Genomic DNA, 17740 nt, shown 5'->3' with positions numbered 1-17740 from the left:
CCAGGCTGCTGCCTCTTGCAGCTCCAAGGGCCTCCTGCCAGCCTGCCTCTGCCCAGCCTCAGGCTGCTCTGGGCTCTGCGTGGGCTCTGCTGGGGCTCCGGCCTGGGCAAGGCCGGGCCGCTCTCACCTCACGCTCGCTGACAGCTCTGCCTCAGACGAGACCTTTCAGAGCACCCTCGCTGAGCTTTCTGCTTTCTCAGCTGAGCAAGACTCTCCCTGAGCCAAAGAGATTGCACTTAGGGATACAAATCCAAGTGGCAGGAACCCCAGTGCTCTCGAGTCACAGCTCAACACCTACATCTGCACAGGATGTCTTGGCTGCACAATTCCTCCTCTGCTTTTGCCTGCAAATGCCATTGCCCTTTCTGCCTCAACTACAAGCACAATGGCTGGGCAAAAACCGGCCAGTGTGCCGTATTGCAAAGGCAGTGTGGTCTGGAGAGGATGAATGAAGAAGAGCCTGCCCCACTGACAAACCATACCAAAGAAGCCATAAGTGTCTCTTTCCACCTTTAAGAAACAACGGACAATTGAGAAGGAAAAGTTGAGCTAAATCACAAGGTGAGAAAGAAAGGAATCTTACAGATGAGTTGAGGTTTCAGAAACTTTATTTATTTAGAATCCTACTCTACAATCCTACTCTGCAATCCTACTCTGCAATCCTACTCTACAATCCTACTCTACAATCCTCATCTAAGCTGGTCATGGAGAAAATAGTCCTGAATGGATGGATTGCCACTGCAATCTTTTCTCCTCCTCCTTCCACTTCTTCAGTGACTGGATCAGTGGCACCAGGCTGGATGCAGGCTTGGCTGATGTTACAAATGGATGCTGCCCAAAGGAAAAAAACCAACCAAGAACAATGAACCATGACTTTCCAAGCTCAGTGCTTCAAAGGCAGGGGTAATATTTTTAAATGAAAAGGGGATTTACTCTGAGTAGGTCTAAGGAGCATAGTGCAACAGTGGCACAGGTTGTCCTGAGAGCTGGTAAGTGTCCCTTCCCTGGAAACATTCCAGGTCAGGTGGGAAGGGGCTCTGAGCAACCTGATCTCTTTCAAGATATTCCTGCTCATTGCACACCACATGGATCAGATGGCCTTTACAGGTCCCTGCCAGCCCAGCCCAGGATTCCTCACCATTTTCATTTGGAAAGCACCAAGAGTGGAGATGAGGAGGAAGGGGGCTCATCTGATGCCTTGGGCTTCAGTGGAGGAGGAGCCCATCCTCGGACACTGTTTGACCTGCAGCCCCTTTGCATTTTACCTGCAGGAGCTCCTTGGCAGACCAGCGCCGCTCCTCGTTTTTCTGCAGGCAGCAGTTCAGGAAGTGACGCAGAGAAGCCGAGAACAGGTTGGGCTGCCGCAGCTGTGGGGTCCCTCCTGTGGCTATCAGGAGTTCAGCCTGGAGAAAAAGGAAACACAAGACTCCACCTGCTTCTTTTGATGCCTTAGGTTTTAACTTTTCTATTTTTCAAGTCCTGTACTGCCTAGTGTGTAGCTCGGAAGTTTTGTGTGGCCTGTTAGCTACTGTTCTCTCGTGCTAGTTAGACATAACAAAGCCTCTCTAGGTTTGCTCTCCAAGGACACTCCGATTGTCCCAGGGCCCAAAATGTGTGAACTCAAAGCCTCTGAAGAGGGGCAAACTTGGGCTAATTACATCATTACTGGGCTCATAATTGGAGAATTAACCCTGCTATGGAAATGGACCAAGCTTACAAAACTGTGAAGAACTCATGACCCAGGGTCCATCTTGGATGTAGCCTTTTGACTGCCCAGGCTGTATCTTTGAAGGCCGTTCAAATAAATACCTATTTTGATTCTCTTATTCTTGTCTAGTCTCTGGTTTTAGGTAGCCACTCCAGGCATCAGTTTCAAGTCTGTAAATGCTCTCCCAGAGCCCCTTGTTTAAGCTCAACTCTGCAGTGGCAATTTCTGCCTTGGCAGAGAGGCAGACATGACTTTCCTATACCAACAAAAAACCCAAACCCCAAAGCAGCCACAGCTTTTCCAGCATCCAGCGGAGCTTGCCTCGGCAGCTGATTTGATTGGCTGACCTAGTTAGGGGCAACTACATCAGCAAAAGCACGTTTTGCTTCTCTGAAGATTCCCACCAGCTTGACAGGCAGTTTGGAAGAGGGACTTTGCTCTAACTGTTTTCAAGTATTATTATAGAAAAGGGAGTTATTGCTCAGGTAAGGAAAGAAACATTTGGAACCTCGCATTCAACACAGACACGTTAAGATGCATGCAGAAACGTATTGGGATGAAAACGCCTGTTTGGGCACACAGGAGCCACCTGCAGCTCTGTCTCGCAGCAGTCTGCAAGTTCCAGCTTCTCTGATGTGGCAAAAGAAAAACTTTTCGTGGTCAAATCAGCAGAAGGAGAAATGCTATCCCTATGGTAGCCCTCTGCTTTTCTGGATACTCAAGTCAATGCATTTAAGATGTGCCCATCCCAGAAAGTGCCAGGTAACAAATGGGAGGTTTTGGCAGGCTCTCCGTGTCACCAGGCTGCAGCTTGGTCACGTGGAGAACGTGGCTTGGGCTATGACAGAAATATGGTCACTAAGTGTTTCAGCAACACTGCACAAGAAGCAGAAGACACTATGTGGCCTTTACACCCTCATGCCCAGGTTTTAGGCAAGTGCCAAGAAACCGTACAGGGAGTGCAGTTCTTCTCTAGAAAACCACTGTTTTAGAAACTTTGTTGGTTTGGGTTTCTTTCCTTCTTTTCTGGAAATGTAACACCAGCTCTGAGATGTGTGTTTTGTGTTATTAGAGACCTCTACACAGACAGACGAGCTGGAACAACTTAAAACCCAAAGGAAAGTGTTGCCTGAGAATGGAGAGTGTTTGCATGTGGTAGGGCCTGAGTTCCCCCACCGATGCAACCAAAACTACAGCAGATGCTGATGTGCTGCAGGGCCATTTTTAGAAGGGGACCTTGGTGGAAGCAGTGCCAGCAGACGGCAATGGGATTTTGTCTGATGGAGGACAGAACACAGGATAGGTGAAAAAGACAGAGGGATCAGTGAGTATTTGCTCCTTACCGAGGTAGGACTTTCATTCCAGTGAGGAGCTTCTCGTTCCACCATTTCGAATCCCACAATTCCAAGAGACCATATGTCCACTTTGGGGCCATATGGTTGACCTAGCACAACCTCAGGCGCCATCCACCAAGGCGTCCCGACCACTGAGCTCCTTAGATTCTGCTCAGGGGTGAGCTGAGCAGAGAGGCCAAAATCAGCTGAGGAGAACAAAAAAGTTCTGTACAATTAGGAAACCAAGCAAAAGAACTCCCCACTGTAAGTCTGAGAAAGCGCTGTTGAATCTCCTGGAAATCCGTCCCTGCTCTGTTTCCTCAGGACTTTAGCCAAGGAAACACGGAAGTGGCTGCTTTTTAAATTTTTTAATCCTGCCCCCAGAAGTGGCTTTTATTCCCTGGAACCTTTAGATTGTAGCTCCCTCCCTCTGGAAGGGACACACACAGACCCAAACCAGTGCCACTCTGGACGGCTTTTTCCTCGCCATACCTCTGTGCACGTTGCAACTGTGCCTTCAGCTCGCTGCAGGGGTCCCTGCACTGCCAGCAGCACCACTTTGGGGGAACTGGCAGTCACTCAAAAGCAGCCCCAAACCCCACATGCCCGGAACGCTCTGCCTGGCCAAGAATATACCAACCCAGCTTGACAGAGCCGTCAGTTCTGAGAAGGATGTTGCTGCTCTTCACATCTCGATGGATGACATGGTTTGAGTGAAGAAAATCCAGTCCTTGCAGGCACTGAGAGAGAAAACAGAGACAGGAGGATAAAAATGAGTGGTGTGATTTGAGCCCACAAGAAAGGAAACAGCTCTAAAAGATTCCCTTTCCAGGGGAATAGAGTGTAATGGCAGAACACAGAGCCATTGAGAGGAAGAGCTTGCTGCTCCAACACTACCTTTCTAAGGGAAGGCACGTCAGCTTTTGAGAGAGCCAACGGGAATTGCTGTTCTAGACTGTCCTCTGCAAAGCAGCCAGAATGACTGCTGCTGCAGTGGATGTGCTTTCTTCATCCAGAGGACAAGCAAGGCTTTGCCAAGAAAGAAAGAGTCCCTCCCTTTGCTGTGAAGCGGCTCACTTTTGGGTGGGAGGCTGCATGGCAAAGGTTTTCTTGCTGGCCTCAGCACAGACTTGGAAGTATCACATGAGTCGCCTTTCAGAAGCAAACAGCATTTTGGGTGCACTATTACCCTTTTCAGCTGAGGACTCTGAGAAATGAGTCCCTTTTACCATTAGTTTCCAATTCTGCTACCAGCACTTTTGCTTTTACAGGCAAGGAATGCCGTGCAGACAGGCTCCAGGCAAGCATTCAGAGAGGCAAGGTGGAGAACAGCAACTACAAATACAAGAGACAGAGTGAGAATGCAACAGCAGGAGATAAGAGTACAAGAACAGAGTACAGGGAGTGCAGGCACACTGCCACGCAGTTCCCCCGCTTCCCCATAGCATAGCAGCCACACAGAAGCAAAGTTTGGCACATGGAATCCCTCCAGTTCTCAGCCCCTGTTTCCCAGACAATCCTGCCCAAGCCCTCGGAAGCACAGGTGGGATCCCTGACCTCCCGACTGACGGCTGCCATCTCATCTTCAGATATGTACATCTCATAGATGGCATCAGTCAGAGTGCCTCCATCCATGTACTCCATCACCAGCCAGACTTCATCATCCACAAGGTAGCTGAAAGAAGGAAATGAGGCCATGGAGATGAACGTGCATGGCTACGCCACTGTTTGGAAAAGACAACGATTGATTCTTGTTTCCAGGTCCCTTTGAAACGAGGACAGACTCAAAGGAATAGACGTTCCCTCTAGGCTGTGCAGTGATTGCGGTCTGTGCTGTGTCAAGGAGAAAGGCACAGCTGTGAAAAAGGAGATGTCTTAGATGGCCAGCAAGTGAAAAACACAGTTTACTAACAGCCCAGATAAAAAGCTGTCACACATGGTGTTTATGGAAAAAAAGCATCTAGTCTTCCTGGCATGCACAGCAATGGAAAAGAGGGGCTGCAGTCCAAGGGAAATCCTCTCTCGGATGGTTCATCAGCATTTAAGACTCTTGAGAAAAATCAAGCCCCAAGACAACGTGGTGGCAGTGAACTTAGAGGGTATTGACTTAGTAAGATAGCACTGGTGCAGGCTTTTGAAGAATTGTCAAACGATGTGTGCCAGGGAAGACTAATGCAGACAAAATGCACTCTCTTCCCATCCATTGGAGATGAGAAGAGAAATAATAATTGATCAGTAATTAACGGCTCTATTTTCTGCCACAGACCAAAGTTGGTTTTTGACCTCTCATGCTTGCAGTAGGTAAACAAACATTCATGGGATAAGACCACGACCACTCACCTGTCTAAATAGTTGACCAGGTTGGGATTCCTATTCATCTTCATGATCATGAGTTCATTGACAGTTACTTCCTTCCTCCTCAGTCCTTGCAGACTACTTTTCTTTATGGCCACCTAAAATGACAATGACAATCAGTACCTTGAGAAGTTGGTGGCACGAGACCACAACACACATGGAGCGAGTGATTTTGGAATGACACAGCTGAGCTGTGCCAAAGTGCCTTGTGATTAGACACTGGAGTAAGTAGGAACTGACATTCCAACAGCCCATTTCTCCGCTCCCTTGTGGGCCAGAAACAGGACACATGGCCACTGACGTTTTGCCTTGTCCACTTGGTAACAATGGTGTCTCAACTATCACCCACAAAGCTCTGCCCACACTCTCTGATGCTCTGCCTGGGATCCAGAGAAGTAATCCAAGCCTTGCTACTCTATGGATACATCCTGGGCTATAAGCAGGGCTTAGGGCTCTTAGGGACGCCTTGCAGATCCCTCCCTACGTGCAGTTCCCAAGTGCAGCACTGCAGGTTGCTAAGGAACTACCAGTAAGGTTCAGATGTATTTGCTGGCAGCCAGAAATGAGAATTCAGGACTCTGAAGCTGTAGCCACAAGAAAGCAGTGAGATGCTCTAAGGCACCACCTTTGTTTTAGCCACTGAGAGTGAGTGAGCATTTCCTTCTCCAAAAGGAACCACTGCTCTCTTTGCCTTCCTTCTGGCAGCTGAGAAGGACAACGACTGTCCCAAATGTATTTTGCAGGCTGGCACCAGTCTGTGCTTCTTGTGCCTTTGCAGCACAGCTCTCCCGGTGACCCAAAGCTCCAGCCACAACTCACACCAGAGGGGAAAGCCCTCAAGAGCTGCAGAATCTGCAGGGACTGTTGACATTTACCTCTCCTCCTGTGGCATTGTCGAATGCTCTACAAACTTCTCCGAAACCCCTAGAAACAAAACAGCAGCAAAGAAAGGAGAAGCTGTTTAGATCTTGGCGTGAAAGCCAGCCCGGACAGGAGATCTCTGCTCTAAGTGCCTAAAACCTGCAGGAGGCATGAGGGCTCTGCCAGAGGGCACATGATGCATTTTCCTCTCCAGTGCATGGGCACTGGGCCTGTTCCTGAAGCTTTGGGCTTTAGTGCCTCAGCTCAAAAAGAGAGCTTATTCTTTCATCTTGAGTTTCCGTTTCTAAACTGTGTGGTTCTAATCCTGACCACCGAGTATTCCTTCAGCAACCTCTTGGAAAGAACTGTTCCTGAGAACTGTTATCTGACAGCTACCAGGGGCTAGGCTGCTCTTTCAGGCAAGCAAGATTCTCCTTTCATTAGTGTGGCCGTATGATTTTGAGACATACAAAAATGCTAAGGAAATTAACACACAGCTGTCCCACACTTGAGAGACAGGAGATCTTCCAGCTCCTGTTCCTTGCTGCAGGCAAGACCGTGGCAGCGTGGAGATGTCTTTGACAATGCCTTCTGACCACACTTACAAATTCTGACCAGCACTGAGAGATGGGCCAATCTAAGCCCAGTGTCTGAACATGTTTGCAGCTTGCCTGACTTGACACTTGATAGATATTCCACCAGCAGAACAGCTGGCCCATGGTTTTGTAGAAGAAACTGTGGTTGGACTCACCCGCTGCCGATATTTTCCAGTTCAGTGTATTTCATCACCGGATTTTCCATGCTCACCATTTTCCCTGAGGGAAACAAAGTGCAAGATGCTCACTTGAAAGCAGAGATGCCACCTTCCAGGAGATACAAAAGGCAGCCCCACTCTCTGGGGCTCTGAGCCTTTTGTGGTCATCTGGGTAACAACAACAACAGCGACAAGAACCACAACAGCAACAGCAACAAGCCAGGCAGCTCTGCAGCACAGATGGCCAGCACTGAGACTGATTTTCTACAGTCCTCTGAAGAGATCTCTTGAGAGGAAACAAAGCACAGAGAGATGCATTCGCAGGAGAGGAGGGCATCTTGCCAAAAGAATGCCTTTCTTTTTGTAAACCAGAGCAGCTCACGTTGTGACCAATACCAACGGGGCTTTCCGCATCAGGATGCTCAGCCGTTATGGGCAGGCTGAGTTCAAAGATGCCCTTGCCCGTGTCCCATGTGAAGAACCACACTGCTTGTCTTCCCCCTGACTGCGCGGATCAGTCGCTGGCATTGGACTCGCCCTCTCAGCTCCGCACACGTCCCCGCCTTCCCAGCTCGGCACAGCGGCCACGGGCAGCAAGGACAGCAGTGCTCCTCGGGCGCCGGCGTGGCACGGACAGCTGCCCAGAGGAGATGCTGAGCCTCTCGTGAGTCCAGGCCGTGCCATGCAGAAGCCGGCCCAGACGAGGGGCTGCTGCCTCCCGGCAGCTCCGCGCTGCAGCGGCCGGGCAGCAGCAGGACTCTCTCAGCTGAGGAAGGCTCCAGCCTCTGCAGTCGCAGCGGCCGTCAGGGGCAGGGCAGGTACCACAGCAGGGCTGGGAAGGCCCAAGGATGAGCACTGACAAGCACTGGGAAGAAGCCACAGCCAGACCGAGCCCTGTTCCAAGCTCTTGCCCCCTTTCAGGACACAAGAGGATTGGCTTTGAGATCAGACACACCGAGGTGCACATCAATGCCCTTCTTGTCCCAACAGGTGATGGTAGACACAGAGTCAACTGGGCTCTGTTCTCAGCCCCCCCCAGGTCTTACCTGAGAGCACAGCACTGGCAGCTGTTATGGGCAGGAAGCAGATTCAATGGGCTGTGCTGCAGAATCACAAAGGGCTTCATGTGTTTTCCTAGAGAGTGAGCTGTGCAGGGCTTGGGCCAACGGGTGGCATTCTAACAGTCACGGGAATGATTGGGAATCAGGGATGAAAAAGTGCCACGGATCTGAGGGATAGACAGTGGATGGGCTGGAGGCTCACTCCTGAGAAATGCCTGCAGTGCAGTTTTACCTGACCACGCCACATCAATGTGTCTCTTGGACACATCCTTATAAGCATGAAACTAGGATATTAAATAGGGATTGTTATAAAGTATCTGCTTTTTCTTTGGGGACATGTGGAAAACACCTCTTGCTCTCAATTTGTGCTGTCACTTGATGTTTTTTCAAAGAAGTGGTCATTGGCAAAAATGTTGCATTGTCATAAAAACCAACTGTAGATGTAGTAGTGGTAATAGTAACAGTCATCAAAATTACACCAATAAGACACATGAGGAAGAAGAGCTCCTTCAGGATGGAGAAAAAACAACTTCACCAAAAAAAAAAAAAAAGGCTCAAACCAAACCAAACACAAAAAAAACCCAAAACAACAAACCACCAACCAAAATCCTTACAAACCCACCAAAAGACAAAACCCCAAAACCAAACAATTTCTGCGAAGGTCTTTTGCTCTGATGAATGCTGAGAAATCAGGAGTCTAAGGAGAATTTAGGAAGCCAAATATTCCGTTCAGTTTGGCCACTAGCACAGAGGACTTGCCTAGATCATTTGCTAGGTCACAGCTGATGCAGGAACAATCCCTGCTTCTGCCTTCAGCAGAGAGGGAAGCTCAGGCAAAGCCAAGGCAGTCTGAGCTGTGCTCAGAGGCAGCAGGAACACCCAGAGCACTCCCTCGCTGCCTTGGAGCACAGCACTTCCTGTGAGGAGTCCTAAATGTCCCTGTGACACCAAACTGCGGAGCAACATTTGGCACAGCTATGCTGACACATGCACACAATACACTGTCCCTCACACAAGAAATACACAAGACGTACTCAGTAGCTCCAGGAGGTCATCCTCCATCTCCTGTTGATGGGAAGAAGCTGTGTCGCTGTTGGAGCTGAGCAAACTGCCCGGGCTCCACTTCTCAGGCTGGGGTCCAAAGGCTCCTTTAGACAATGCTGCTGCTGCTGCTGCTGCAGGAGCAGGTTCCATGCGAGAGCCTGTGTAGATCTGAGACAAGAAATGAGGTTGTGTCAGAAAGTCTGGCTCGCAGAGATTGCCCTGGGATCCCATTTCAAATGCAGGCCCAGAGGAAGATGCTGTCAGCCACATGCAGGGCTCTTAAAATGGATTTTTTTGCATGTCCACTTCTCAAACCGGATGGGTCAAAACCAAAGGCTGATTTTACTTGAGTTCATGGCCAGATTCCTGTAACATTCTCATGGATTTTCTGAAGGATGACTGCTGCAATGACTATTCCACTTCCTCCCAAGCACTCTTTTCCCCCTCCAAGGGCTATGGACACACTTGCATCTCCTTGTTCTAATGTTCTACCTCCTCCCATGGAGTCCTCTTTTCCTCCACCATCTTCGGGACGGGCTCAAGCTGCAGCAGGTCCAGCTGGGACAGTTCCTGTGCCCCACGCCAGCCTTGGGGCTCTTTGTGGCCAATCACTTGCTGGAAGTCTTTGCAGGCTGCCAGGTGAGATGTCAACACTTCCACCTCAAGTCAAACACAACAAAGCAGTCAGACACTACAGCTTATCCCTGTCAGCCGTGGGTCAGCGACTGTGAGGAAAGGGAAAGAACAGGTTCACAAGGGATACAGACAGCTTGTTTCAAGATCCATCAGGGTCACCAAGCTGACCTGCAAAAACACCTCAAGAAACAAGGAGAGCAGGAACAGGCCAGCAGGAATCCATTTGGATGACTGCTGGCCAAAAGGCCAAAGGACTAGTCGCACTGTCCAGGGCAGCAGCTGAGATTCAGCAGCCCAGGACGTGTCCTTCAGAGTGGCTGTGATAGAGACCACAGCAGGATGGCACTCAGAGACATCACCCCACCCGCCTGCTGCTCTGCAGAGGAAAAGCAAGAAGGGCAGAAACCACCAGTTTGGTGACTGCAGCGGCTCTCTCTGTTTCACTCACTCGCTTTTCTAGAGCCTCATGCTTTTGGAGTAGAAGATTAATTTCCTCTCGGATGATTTTCAGTCCTTCATCCAGCCTCTTCTCCCTTGCCTTGATCCTAGCCTCAGTTTCCTGCAGCTCTGCCTGCAGCTCTTTGTCGATGTTCTGCAAAGAAGCAGAGAGAGGATGTCTCACAAGTGGAGTGGCTTCAGCTCTTACACTCACCTGCTCTTGTAGATCGCTCCTGTGCTGATGGAGATTCTTCTCCTCTTGGATGCTTCTGATGTCTTCCTTGCTCCTCCTCTTTGCTGCCTTGATGTCACTCTTGGCTTCGGGCAGCTCTGCTTGTGGCTCTGCCTTGATGTTCTGTACACACAAATGCAGAGCAAGTGACTGGCAGCTGCCATCAGGCTCAGCTTTTTCCTCTTTCTGCCTCAAAATCACATTCATTTAGCCCCTCCCTTCTGCTTCCCTACCCAGCTCTGCTTCCATTGGAACCCTCCCGTCCCAGCACTGGTCTCTGCAGATGACAAGGCTCTGTGCTTTCAGTGCCTGTGGGACTCCTGGCCTCCTCAGTCCCAAGAGCTCCGTTTTATGTCCCTGTTCCTGCCCTTCACTCTGTCACCTGGCTAGGCAGGCTCACCTGGCCATTCTCTTGTGCCTCTTCCACCTGCTGCCTGAGCTGCTGCAGCTGCTCTCGGGCTGGGAACAGCTCTCGCCGAGTCTGGCAAGGCATCTCTGATAGAGCAATCTGCTCATGCTCTTTCTCTAGAAGGAGCTGCGCAGAAAGCAAGAGAAGATGGCTTTCAACTTCCCATAAAATATTTGTGGGGCAGGACTCAGAGACTGATGGGCTCGCACATTCCCAAAGCAATGTGCTGCTGCTCTCCCGGGTCCTTCTCTGCCCACGGGGAGGCACAGATTCCAAAGTGACACTGGCACTACAGTCAGGCTCCATCTGGGACTGAAGCTCCAACAGACTCTTAGGCATCTGACAGGGAACGTGGGGCATTTCTCAAGGCTCTGCTGAGGACCTCGCTCCTCTTCTGCCGTGTCCTGCTTGTCTTTCAGAAGTGACTGACACCCAGCCCTGTGCCACAGCCCCACCCTGGCTCTGCAGGTGGCTTCCTGTGGGAGCTTGCTCCTTGTGAGAGACACTTCTGGAGTTCATGTTCTCTTCAGGCCTGCACTGCCATTCCTGCCTTTCTGACATCTACACTCTTGTTACAAATCCTGGATTATTCAGGAGATGAGGATGCGAACAAAGAGCCTCCAATGGAGGTCAGAGGGCCTCTATGGCCACCTCAGTATATGGAGGGGAACCAAGGTGTTTCTTGTCCTCCCTCTTTTGTCAACTGAGAATTCTGACCGGCAGTAACAGAGACCCTCAGAAGGCCCAATTAACAAATTAACTTAGACACCCCTCAGGATGCCAGTGAAGGAAACCATGTGTCCTGTAATGCATGTTTGACCAGAGTCACCAAACCCCACCTAGAGGATGGGATTGCTCCACACCCATAGGACAGACCAAACTTTCACGGATAAACAGGGGGAGGAAAACACCTCTGAGGGGAAAAAACAACCATCTCTGGAGGGGGAAACATCTCTGCCTGCTCGGGATCGCTTGATGGAACATGTCTCTCCTCCTCTCCTGAAAGGATGTCTTTAGGTGAGCTTTGCACCTCCAATTGCCTTGGAGCAGAGCCAGGAAGTTTCATTTAGATAAACAGATCGATAGATAGATCAATAGATAGATAGATAGATGGATAGATAGACAGATCGATCTCACTGTTATCATCTCTCTTTTCCTATGCTATGCTTTCCCTCACTACACACATCAACACTTGGTAGCCAGTGCCCTGATCAGCAGCAATCCTGAACTTGCTCTCCTGTTGCTTCAATAAACCACACTCTTGGGGAACCTGGAGCAGGAAGGGCCTTATAGAATGCGATCAGACCCAGGGCACTGCACTGGGAACTGCACTCTTTGTGCATCTGTACTGGGGCAAGTTCTTCTCTTGGACTCAACCAGACTGATGATGTTAAAGTGGCTGCACTTCAGAAATGAAGCTGAGCCCCTCCCAGACCCTCTGACCTCTGAGGACCAGCTGGAATGCAAGGGTGTTGATTTCCTGCTGAATTCCCATACCTGGAATACAACACATTCGGCTCCCCTGGGCTGCCAAAAGGCACGGGCGCTGTTAACCGGAGAGTGATGTGCAAGGCCCTGCTGGCTGGCCGGACACCAGAACAGCTCCTTCTGCACCAATCTCCTTGCCCCAAACTACGTGTTCTCATGCAAAAATACTGCAACTTCCAGAACCGCCAGCTTGCAAGCTAAAATTCTAGCAGAATCTCGTCCAGTGCTAGAAAAGTCCAGGAAAGGTTGAGTAAAAGCACCTTTGTTTGCCGAGAAAGAAAAGACAGGGAGTCTCCTCCTAGAAAACCAACAAACCAACAAACAAAAAGATGAAAGTGCCACCTACTTCAGAGCAACATCTTTGCCCCCACTCTAGGCTCCAATGCAGTTTTCAAATGCAGTTTTAAAAACAGACTTCACAACAGAAAGTATCTGCAGAAACATGGCAGCCTCTGGCTTCTGCCACGGAAGAAGGGCTCCCAACTGCGCACTTTGCTTCTTTTGCCACACGGGAGAAGAGTGGCCCCACACAGGTCCGTGCACAACACAACCATCTCTTTGCAGCTTATCAAAAGCAAAAACACAGGCGCACTCAGAGCCCCTGTCAGCTCTGCTCCTCACTGCTCTGCCTGAAGAGGCCAGAGAACAACCTGGCAACCAAGGCACCAAAGTCCCTGACTTCAAGCAGCACCTCCCCGTCCCCAGTGTGTCTCTGAAATACTCCCAGCTCAGCCCACCCAAGAAGCTCATGTGGACAAACCACCCCAAAGCACTTGTGTGCTCACATCAACAGCTTTTGTGCCAGCAGCTACTTGGCCAGCCTGTGCAGTGGGACATGGCTCTCCAGGCCACCGTGTCCCCCACGTGTCTGGCAAGGCTGAGAGCGGTGTCTTTGGAGCGCTCCCTCCTCTGGCGACAGGGGAGCCTTCATGATTCACGTTTGCCCCTCTTGGAATCCCAGCAAGCTGGGGCCTGAACATGACAGCTCAAAGGCCGTGTTCCAGCTCTCACTGGCTGGGGGGAATCGCTAGGTCCTGCCAGGACTCCAGCACTCAGCATCCTCGGCCACCATCAGCAAGTGCTGGCCGCTCAGAAACTTGCAGCTCTGATTTCCTCTAAAGACAGCCCCAACCAGAACTGCCACTTACTGGCTCAGGACGTTCAGATTCATGACTGACCACAGCTGGAGAGTTCTGGACATTTTTCTCCTCTTCAGCCTCTTCAGCCTCTTCAGCCTCTTCAACCTCTTCTCCAGGAGCAGAGGGAGCCAGAGGAGAGCCTGAGGTTGGTTCTGTGCTCTGTGGACAGGCAGGAGTGTGAGGGACAGGCAGTTACATGTCATTTCTAACCTTATCTCTATTCAGCTCTACAACCAGCTCTACTAAGGAGAAATCATCACCTTGCATAGCAATGGGATTCCAAGTGCCTCCAACTAAAGTAAAATGGGCTAATTCAACAGTACTGCATATTGCTCTGAATTAGATATTGCAGCCTGGCTACTCTCAGTAAGCAACGTTCTCTCTGCAAAGCTGGGCTTTTAGTTCTGAGACAGCTCTGAAATGCAAAAGCAGCTATTACACAGCGATGCCTTTGCTATTGCTGCTGCAGACATGAACATGGATTTTCTTTCTGCCCACCCAGCTCAGCCTCCTTACTCTACTGCCACAGGCCAAGCTCACAGATTTCTACACAGTTCTTAAACACCAGGAACATCAAAAGTTCCTGTCTCACTCACCTCAGGATCAGCACTGACGAATACACGGATCATGTGACCTGCAGTGGGAAGGGAAAATGAACCAGATGCTGTGAAAAAACCGTCTGTGCTGGTTAATCCCGCAGAACAAGTCCACCCAAACAGAGAGGGTTTTCTTTTCACAACAGCCCTCCAGCAGACACAGTTCTTCCACACAGCCAGCAAGAGAGCAGGACAATATTCTTGGTTGTGCCTAGGCTTTGGCCTCTTTTGCCAGTAAATGAATACAAACTTGATCAAGAAAATGCAAATTGTTCTTCAACACCCAATATTTCTCTTCTGCCCAACAGCTAAAGCTGCCTTTTTTATCCTCTCCTTCAGGTTCTTTTTTTAAAAAATAAGTTGCATGCATTAATTCCATTAAGTTACTGAAAACCGTTGCCCAGAAAACCTTCCCCCAAACCCCCCTGAGATGTCATAGTTTGACTGGGAAACAGCCCAGGAGCAGCTCTGGGGTTCAGGAGCAGACACTCACTGTTTGGGAGTTTGCACTTCATTGCAAAAAGAATCGCTATTTTAGCACTCATTAAAGGGTCGAGTTAGACAGTCAAATCTTTTCATGACAAAATTTAGAAACAAAGAAGCTTTCCCTGAATTCCAGGCACAACTGCAGAGTTCTTTGAAGGCCTTCTGAGAACACCTCCCAGGCTGCCTTTTCAAAGTTGTCCTGCTTGACCCAGCCCCCTGAGGAAATGACAGACTCGGCTGCCACAGACTCTCCCGTGGAGGGAAGGGAACCCCTGCACGTTCCCTTGCAAATGCTGCCCGCACCTCCCTGGCTACAGACACCCTCTTTTGAGCTGAACGTGTTGACAGGAGCTTTACCAAAGCAGTGGCATCCTAATGGTCTTTTTGTTTCAAAATCAACTCAGTTACTAAGAAAGAGCAGGAAGCCCTACACAAGCCAGGTTGGGTTACACCCAGGGAAAACCTCTACTCACGTGTCAGGTTAGTCAGGTAATAGGCAGAATAACCAATGCCATACACAGTGCAAACTGCAGCAGCAAATGCCTCCATGATTTTAGCACTGCTGTGCAAGTTTGCAGACTGTGCTCTAACACAAGAAAAAACAAGGCTCCTGTCAGAGTGCAGCTGCCCCCTGACAAGGCCTCAACCAGGAGGATGCTCCTGCTCTGAGCAAGCCCAAGAGCTGCTCTGACACTGAGACCTTCTGTGCACCAAGGCAACCTTCTGATGACAGCACCACAACGTGGCAACCATGCCCTGACATCACAAAGCAGCTGCTCTGCGTTGGTCTGGGAATTGATGCTAAGCAACCCAAGCTTCCCCGCAGCAAACACACAATAGCCTGGGAAGTTCTCCTCTGTCACAAAGCAGCACAAACTCCCCTCGTGGGCCAAACCCTGTTGTTCAAGGGCTCCAAGAGTAACTCAAAGCGTGCCCCAAGCACCTACAGCCTGTACCCCAAGTGAACACTGAGATGGGACCAAAGCAAAGGAAACTAGACCAAGAAAATGGCCCAAAGCATTGCACAGATCCAGGAGAGAAGGCACTAATTGCATAACAGCTGTAATAATTCCTAACAAATCTCCCCACACATTTGCACTTTTATTGGACACGCCCTGGTCCCCTCTGTAGGTACATCTCTGCCTCTGCCTTTCGTCCTCTATGGAAGCAGTCGAACGGGTAGGATTTGCCCACCCGCAGGAGCTGCTCCAAGCTGGGAATGCAACTGGCAGTGCTGATTTCCAGAGGCTTCTGGCTCCCAGCTGAAGCCAAGGCCAGGAGCGGGTTGAAAGGTGCTGGCGCTGCTGCTGCTCTGTGCCAGAGAGCCCCGGCTGGGAGGGCACGGTGCCCACTGCGCCGTGGGCTCTCTCTCTCCTGCCAGAGCTGGGCGCACCTGGGAAGGAGTGATGATGACTTGTGGGAAAACCAAGGGCTTTGTGGGGGCTGCATTTCTCTGCACACACCCAGGCCACCTGGGGCACAGAGCTTTGGCCCCCAGAAAAGGGAAACCAGAGGGAAACGGCTTGAAATATTTCATTTCAACCTTTTTTACTGTTCAATATAAGTGACCACAATGAAAGGTTACCAAGCAGGGATCCATCCCTGCTGCCAGCTCAGCGTTAGAAAGGAGGCGTCAATTGATTTCAGCGCTGGGTGCATGGGGAATCACTTCCCTAACACGTGCACACCCAGCAATCTCACTTACTAGTTTGTACCCATGGAACTAAGACACACTCATTACTTTGCTGAAACTCACAGGCTAAACATGACTTCAAACTATTTGACATATTTAAACCACTTGTCAGAAGTTCTTGATGTGAGAGTAGGGGTGTCCTGAGGGTCTCTGGTGGTCATTTGGGGAACATCCCCATGTGTCAGGGATAGGAGACAGATCTGAGGCCTGACATGTTTGGTCTGCAGTGTTGCACATCGACAAGATAATGCAGAAGACGACTGTATTGTTAGTTAGCGGGACTAACTTCTAGAAATGAAACTAGGTATCGGTCACCTGGTGGAACTCATCCTGGGAAAGGAGAAACAATACATAATGGAGCCATTGTTGGCATGGAGTATGATCATGGGCCAACGTGACCTCATCTCGTAAGTTGGCCCTGGACGAAATGATGTTGAAACTGGCCACTCCTGAGGAGGAGATATAAGGTGTGCTCCTGGGGTGGAGGGGAGAGGACGACATGACGCACGCCATTTTTATCCAGGGGATGCCCTGAAGGAGTCCTGCCCTTCTGCCCCTCCCACTCAGGAGCCATGCTCTATCTCCTTCTCCTGCTCGGTGGCTTTTCCAGCAGCCAGGCGCCGGTATGTATTTCTTGCTAACGTGACTACTAAAATTCATTTGCTTTGCAATTCTAACTGGGTCTTGAGTTCTCTGGGCATGGGCGTCCTCCTGAACCCGTAACACCCATTCCTCAAATTCTCCTCTGATGGTCATTTACACCTTCCTTCCCTGGGAATTGAACACAACATTTCGTCACTGCACCCTGCAAGTGCTTTTGCTGCGTGAAGCCACATTGCATCTTTCTTTCCCAAAGTAATAAAGAAAACACAAATTGCCTACTGAAAGCCTTCTGCTCCCTTCCAAATCAGTTCACTACTCAAGCACAAGCCTCAGGCACATCCCCGATTCCCTCTGAGAGAGGAAGTAATATTTTGCTGCAGCCAAAAGGGGTTTAGGTCAAAGAATGAAAATTGTTGGATGTATGTTGGATTTATGGTTTGGAGCTGTTCTAGTTAAATTGCTGGGTGTTGCTGGGAGCTGGGAGAGGGGCAGGGTTGAAGACCTGACTAAAAAGGAAGTAGGATGAGAGGGGAGGGGACAGAAAAGAAGGTGGTCAGGAGAGCACCTAAGTTTCTTAGTACCCACCCATTGGGAAAGGGGACAGGGACCGTCCCGGCTGGGAAAGGGTCTAAAAAGCAGCCATTTTCTTAGAGGGGGGGTGTGTTGAGCTCTCGGGGAGGGAGGCACACACCCGGCTCAACGGAATCGTTACTCATAAGCAGTTTTCCTTTGCTTCGACGACTTTGTTACCATTTAATTGTATCCAAAAGTGAGTTCCTTTTTAACATCTCTCTGCCAGCAACTCAGAGCTGCATGGTGCACTGCTTGCTGTGCCCTGGAGAGCACAAAGCAGGCTGGCCTGGTGGCCCCGAATATTTCTGCAGAACGCTCTGCATTCCACAC

General features: G+C 50.1%; 1 protein-coding gene across 1 annotated transcript; it reads right to left on the bottom strand.

Annotated features, from left to right (window-relative positions):
• Window positions 1-658: 658 nt before the first annotated feature.
• On the bottom strand, window positions 659-15090 carry LOC138102552 (serine/threonine-protein kinase PAK 3-like). Its single transcript, XM_069000264.1, has 14 exons — window positions 15015-15090; window positions 13469-13569; window positions 10824-10958; window positions 10202-10546; window positions 9610-9777; window positions 9108-9285; window positions 7010-7073; window positions 6273-6321; window positions 5383-5495; window positions 4600-4717; window positions 3683-3782; window positions 3052-3248; window positions 1266-1403; window positions 659-831 (listed from the first exon to the last, which is right to left on the bottom strand). Exons 1-14 carry the CDS (start codon window positions 15088-15090, stop codon window positions 703-705), a joined length of 1911 nt encoding a protein of 636 aa, XP_068856365.1. The 3' UTR covers window positions 659-702.
• Between the last annotated feature and the right edge of the window lie 2650 nt (window positions 15091-17740).

Source organism: Aphelocoma coerulescens, unplaced genomic scaffold, assembly GCF_041296385.1.
Source record: "Aphelocoma coerulescens isolate FSJ_1873_10779 unplaced genomic scaffold, UR_Acoe_1.0 HiC_scaffold_87, whole genome shotgun sequence".
Classification (NCBI taxonomy): Eukaryota; Metazoa; Chordata; class Aves; order Passeriformes; family Corvidae; genus Aphelocoma; species Aphelocoma coerulescens.
Note: the sequence above shows the minus strand (reverse complement) of the source record. Positions and strands in the feature narration are given on the sequence as shown.

What these genes read in the sequence shown, in the direction of transcription:
- LOC138102552 (XM_069000264.1), bottom strand. Translation starts at nt 15,090, where the DNA reads ATGGAGGCATTTGCTGCTGCAGTTTGCACTGTGTATGGCATTGGTTAT. An exon ending in AATCTGAACGTCCTGAGCCA is followed by an intron (nt 10,959 to 13,468) that starts GTAAGTGGCAGT and finishes CTTTCTGCGCAG; the next exon opens with CTCCTTCTAGAGAAAGAGCA. An exon ending in ACAATGCCACAGGAGGAGAG is followed by an intron (nt 5,496 to 6,272) that starts GTAAATGTCAAC and finishes TTGTCATTTTAG; the next exon opens with GTGGCCATAAAGAAAAGTAG.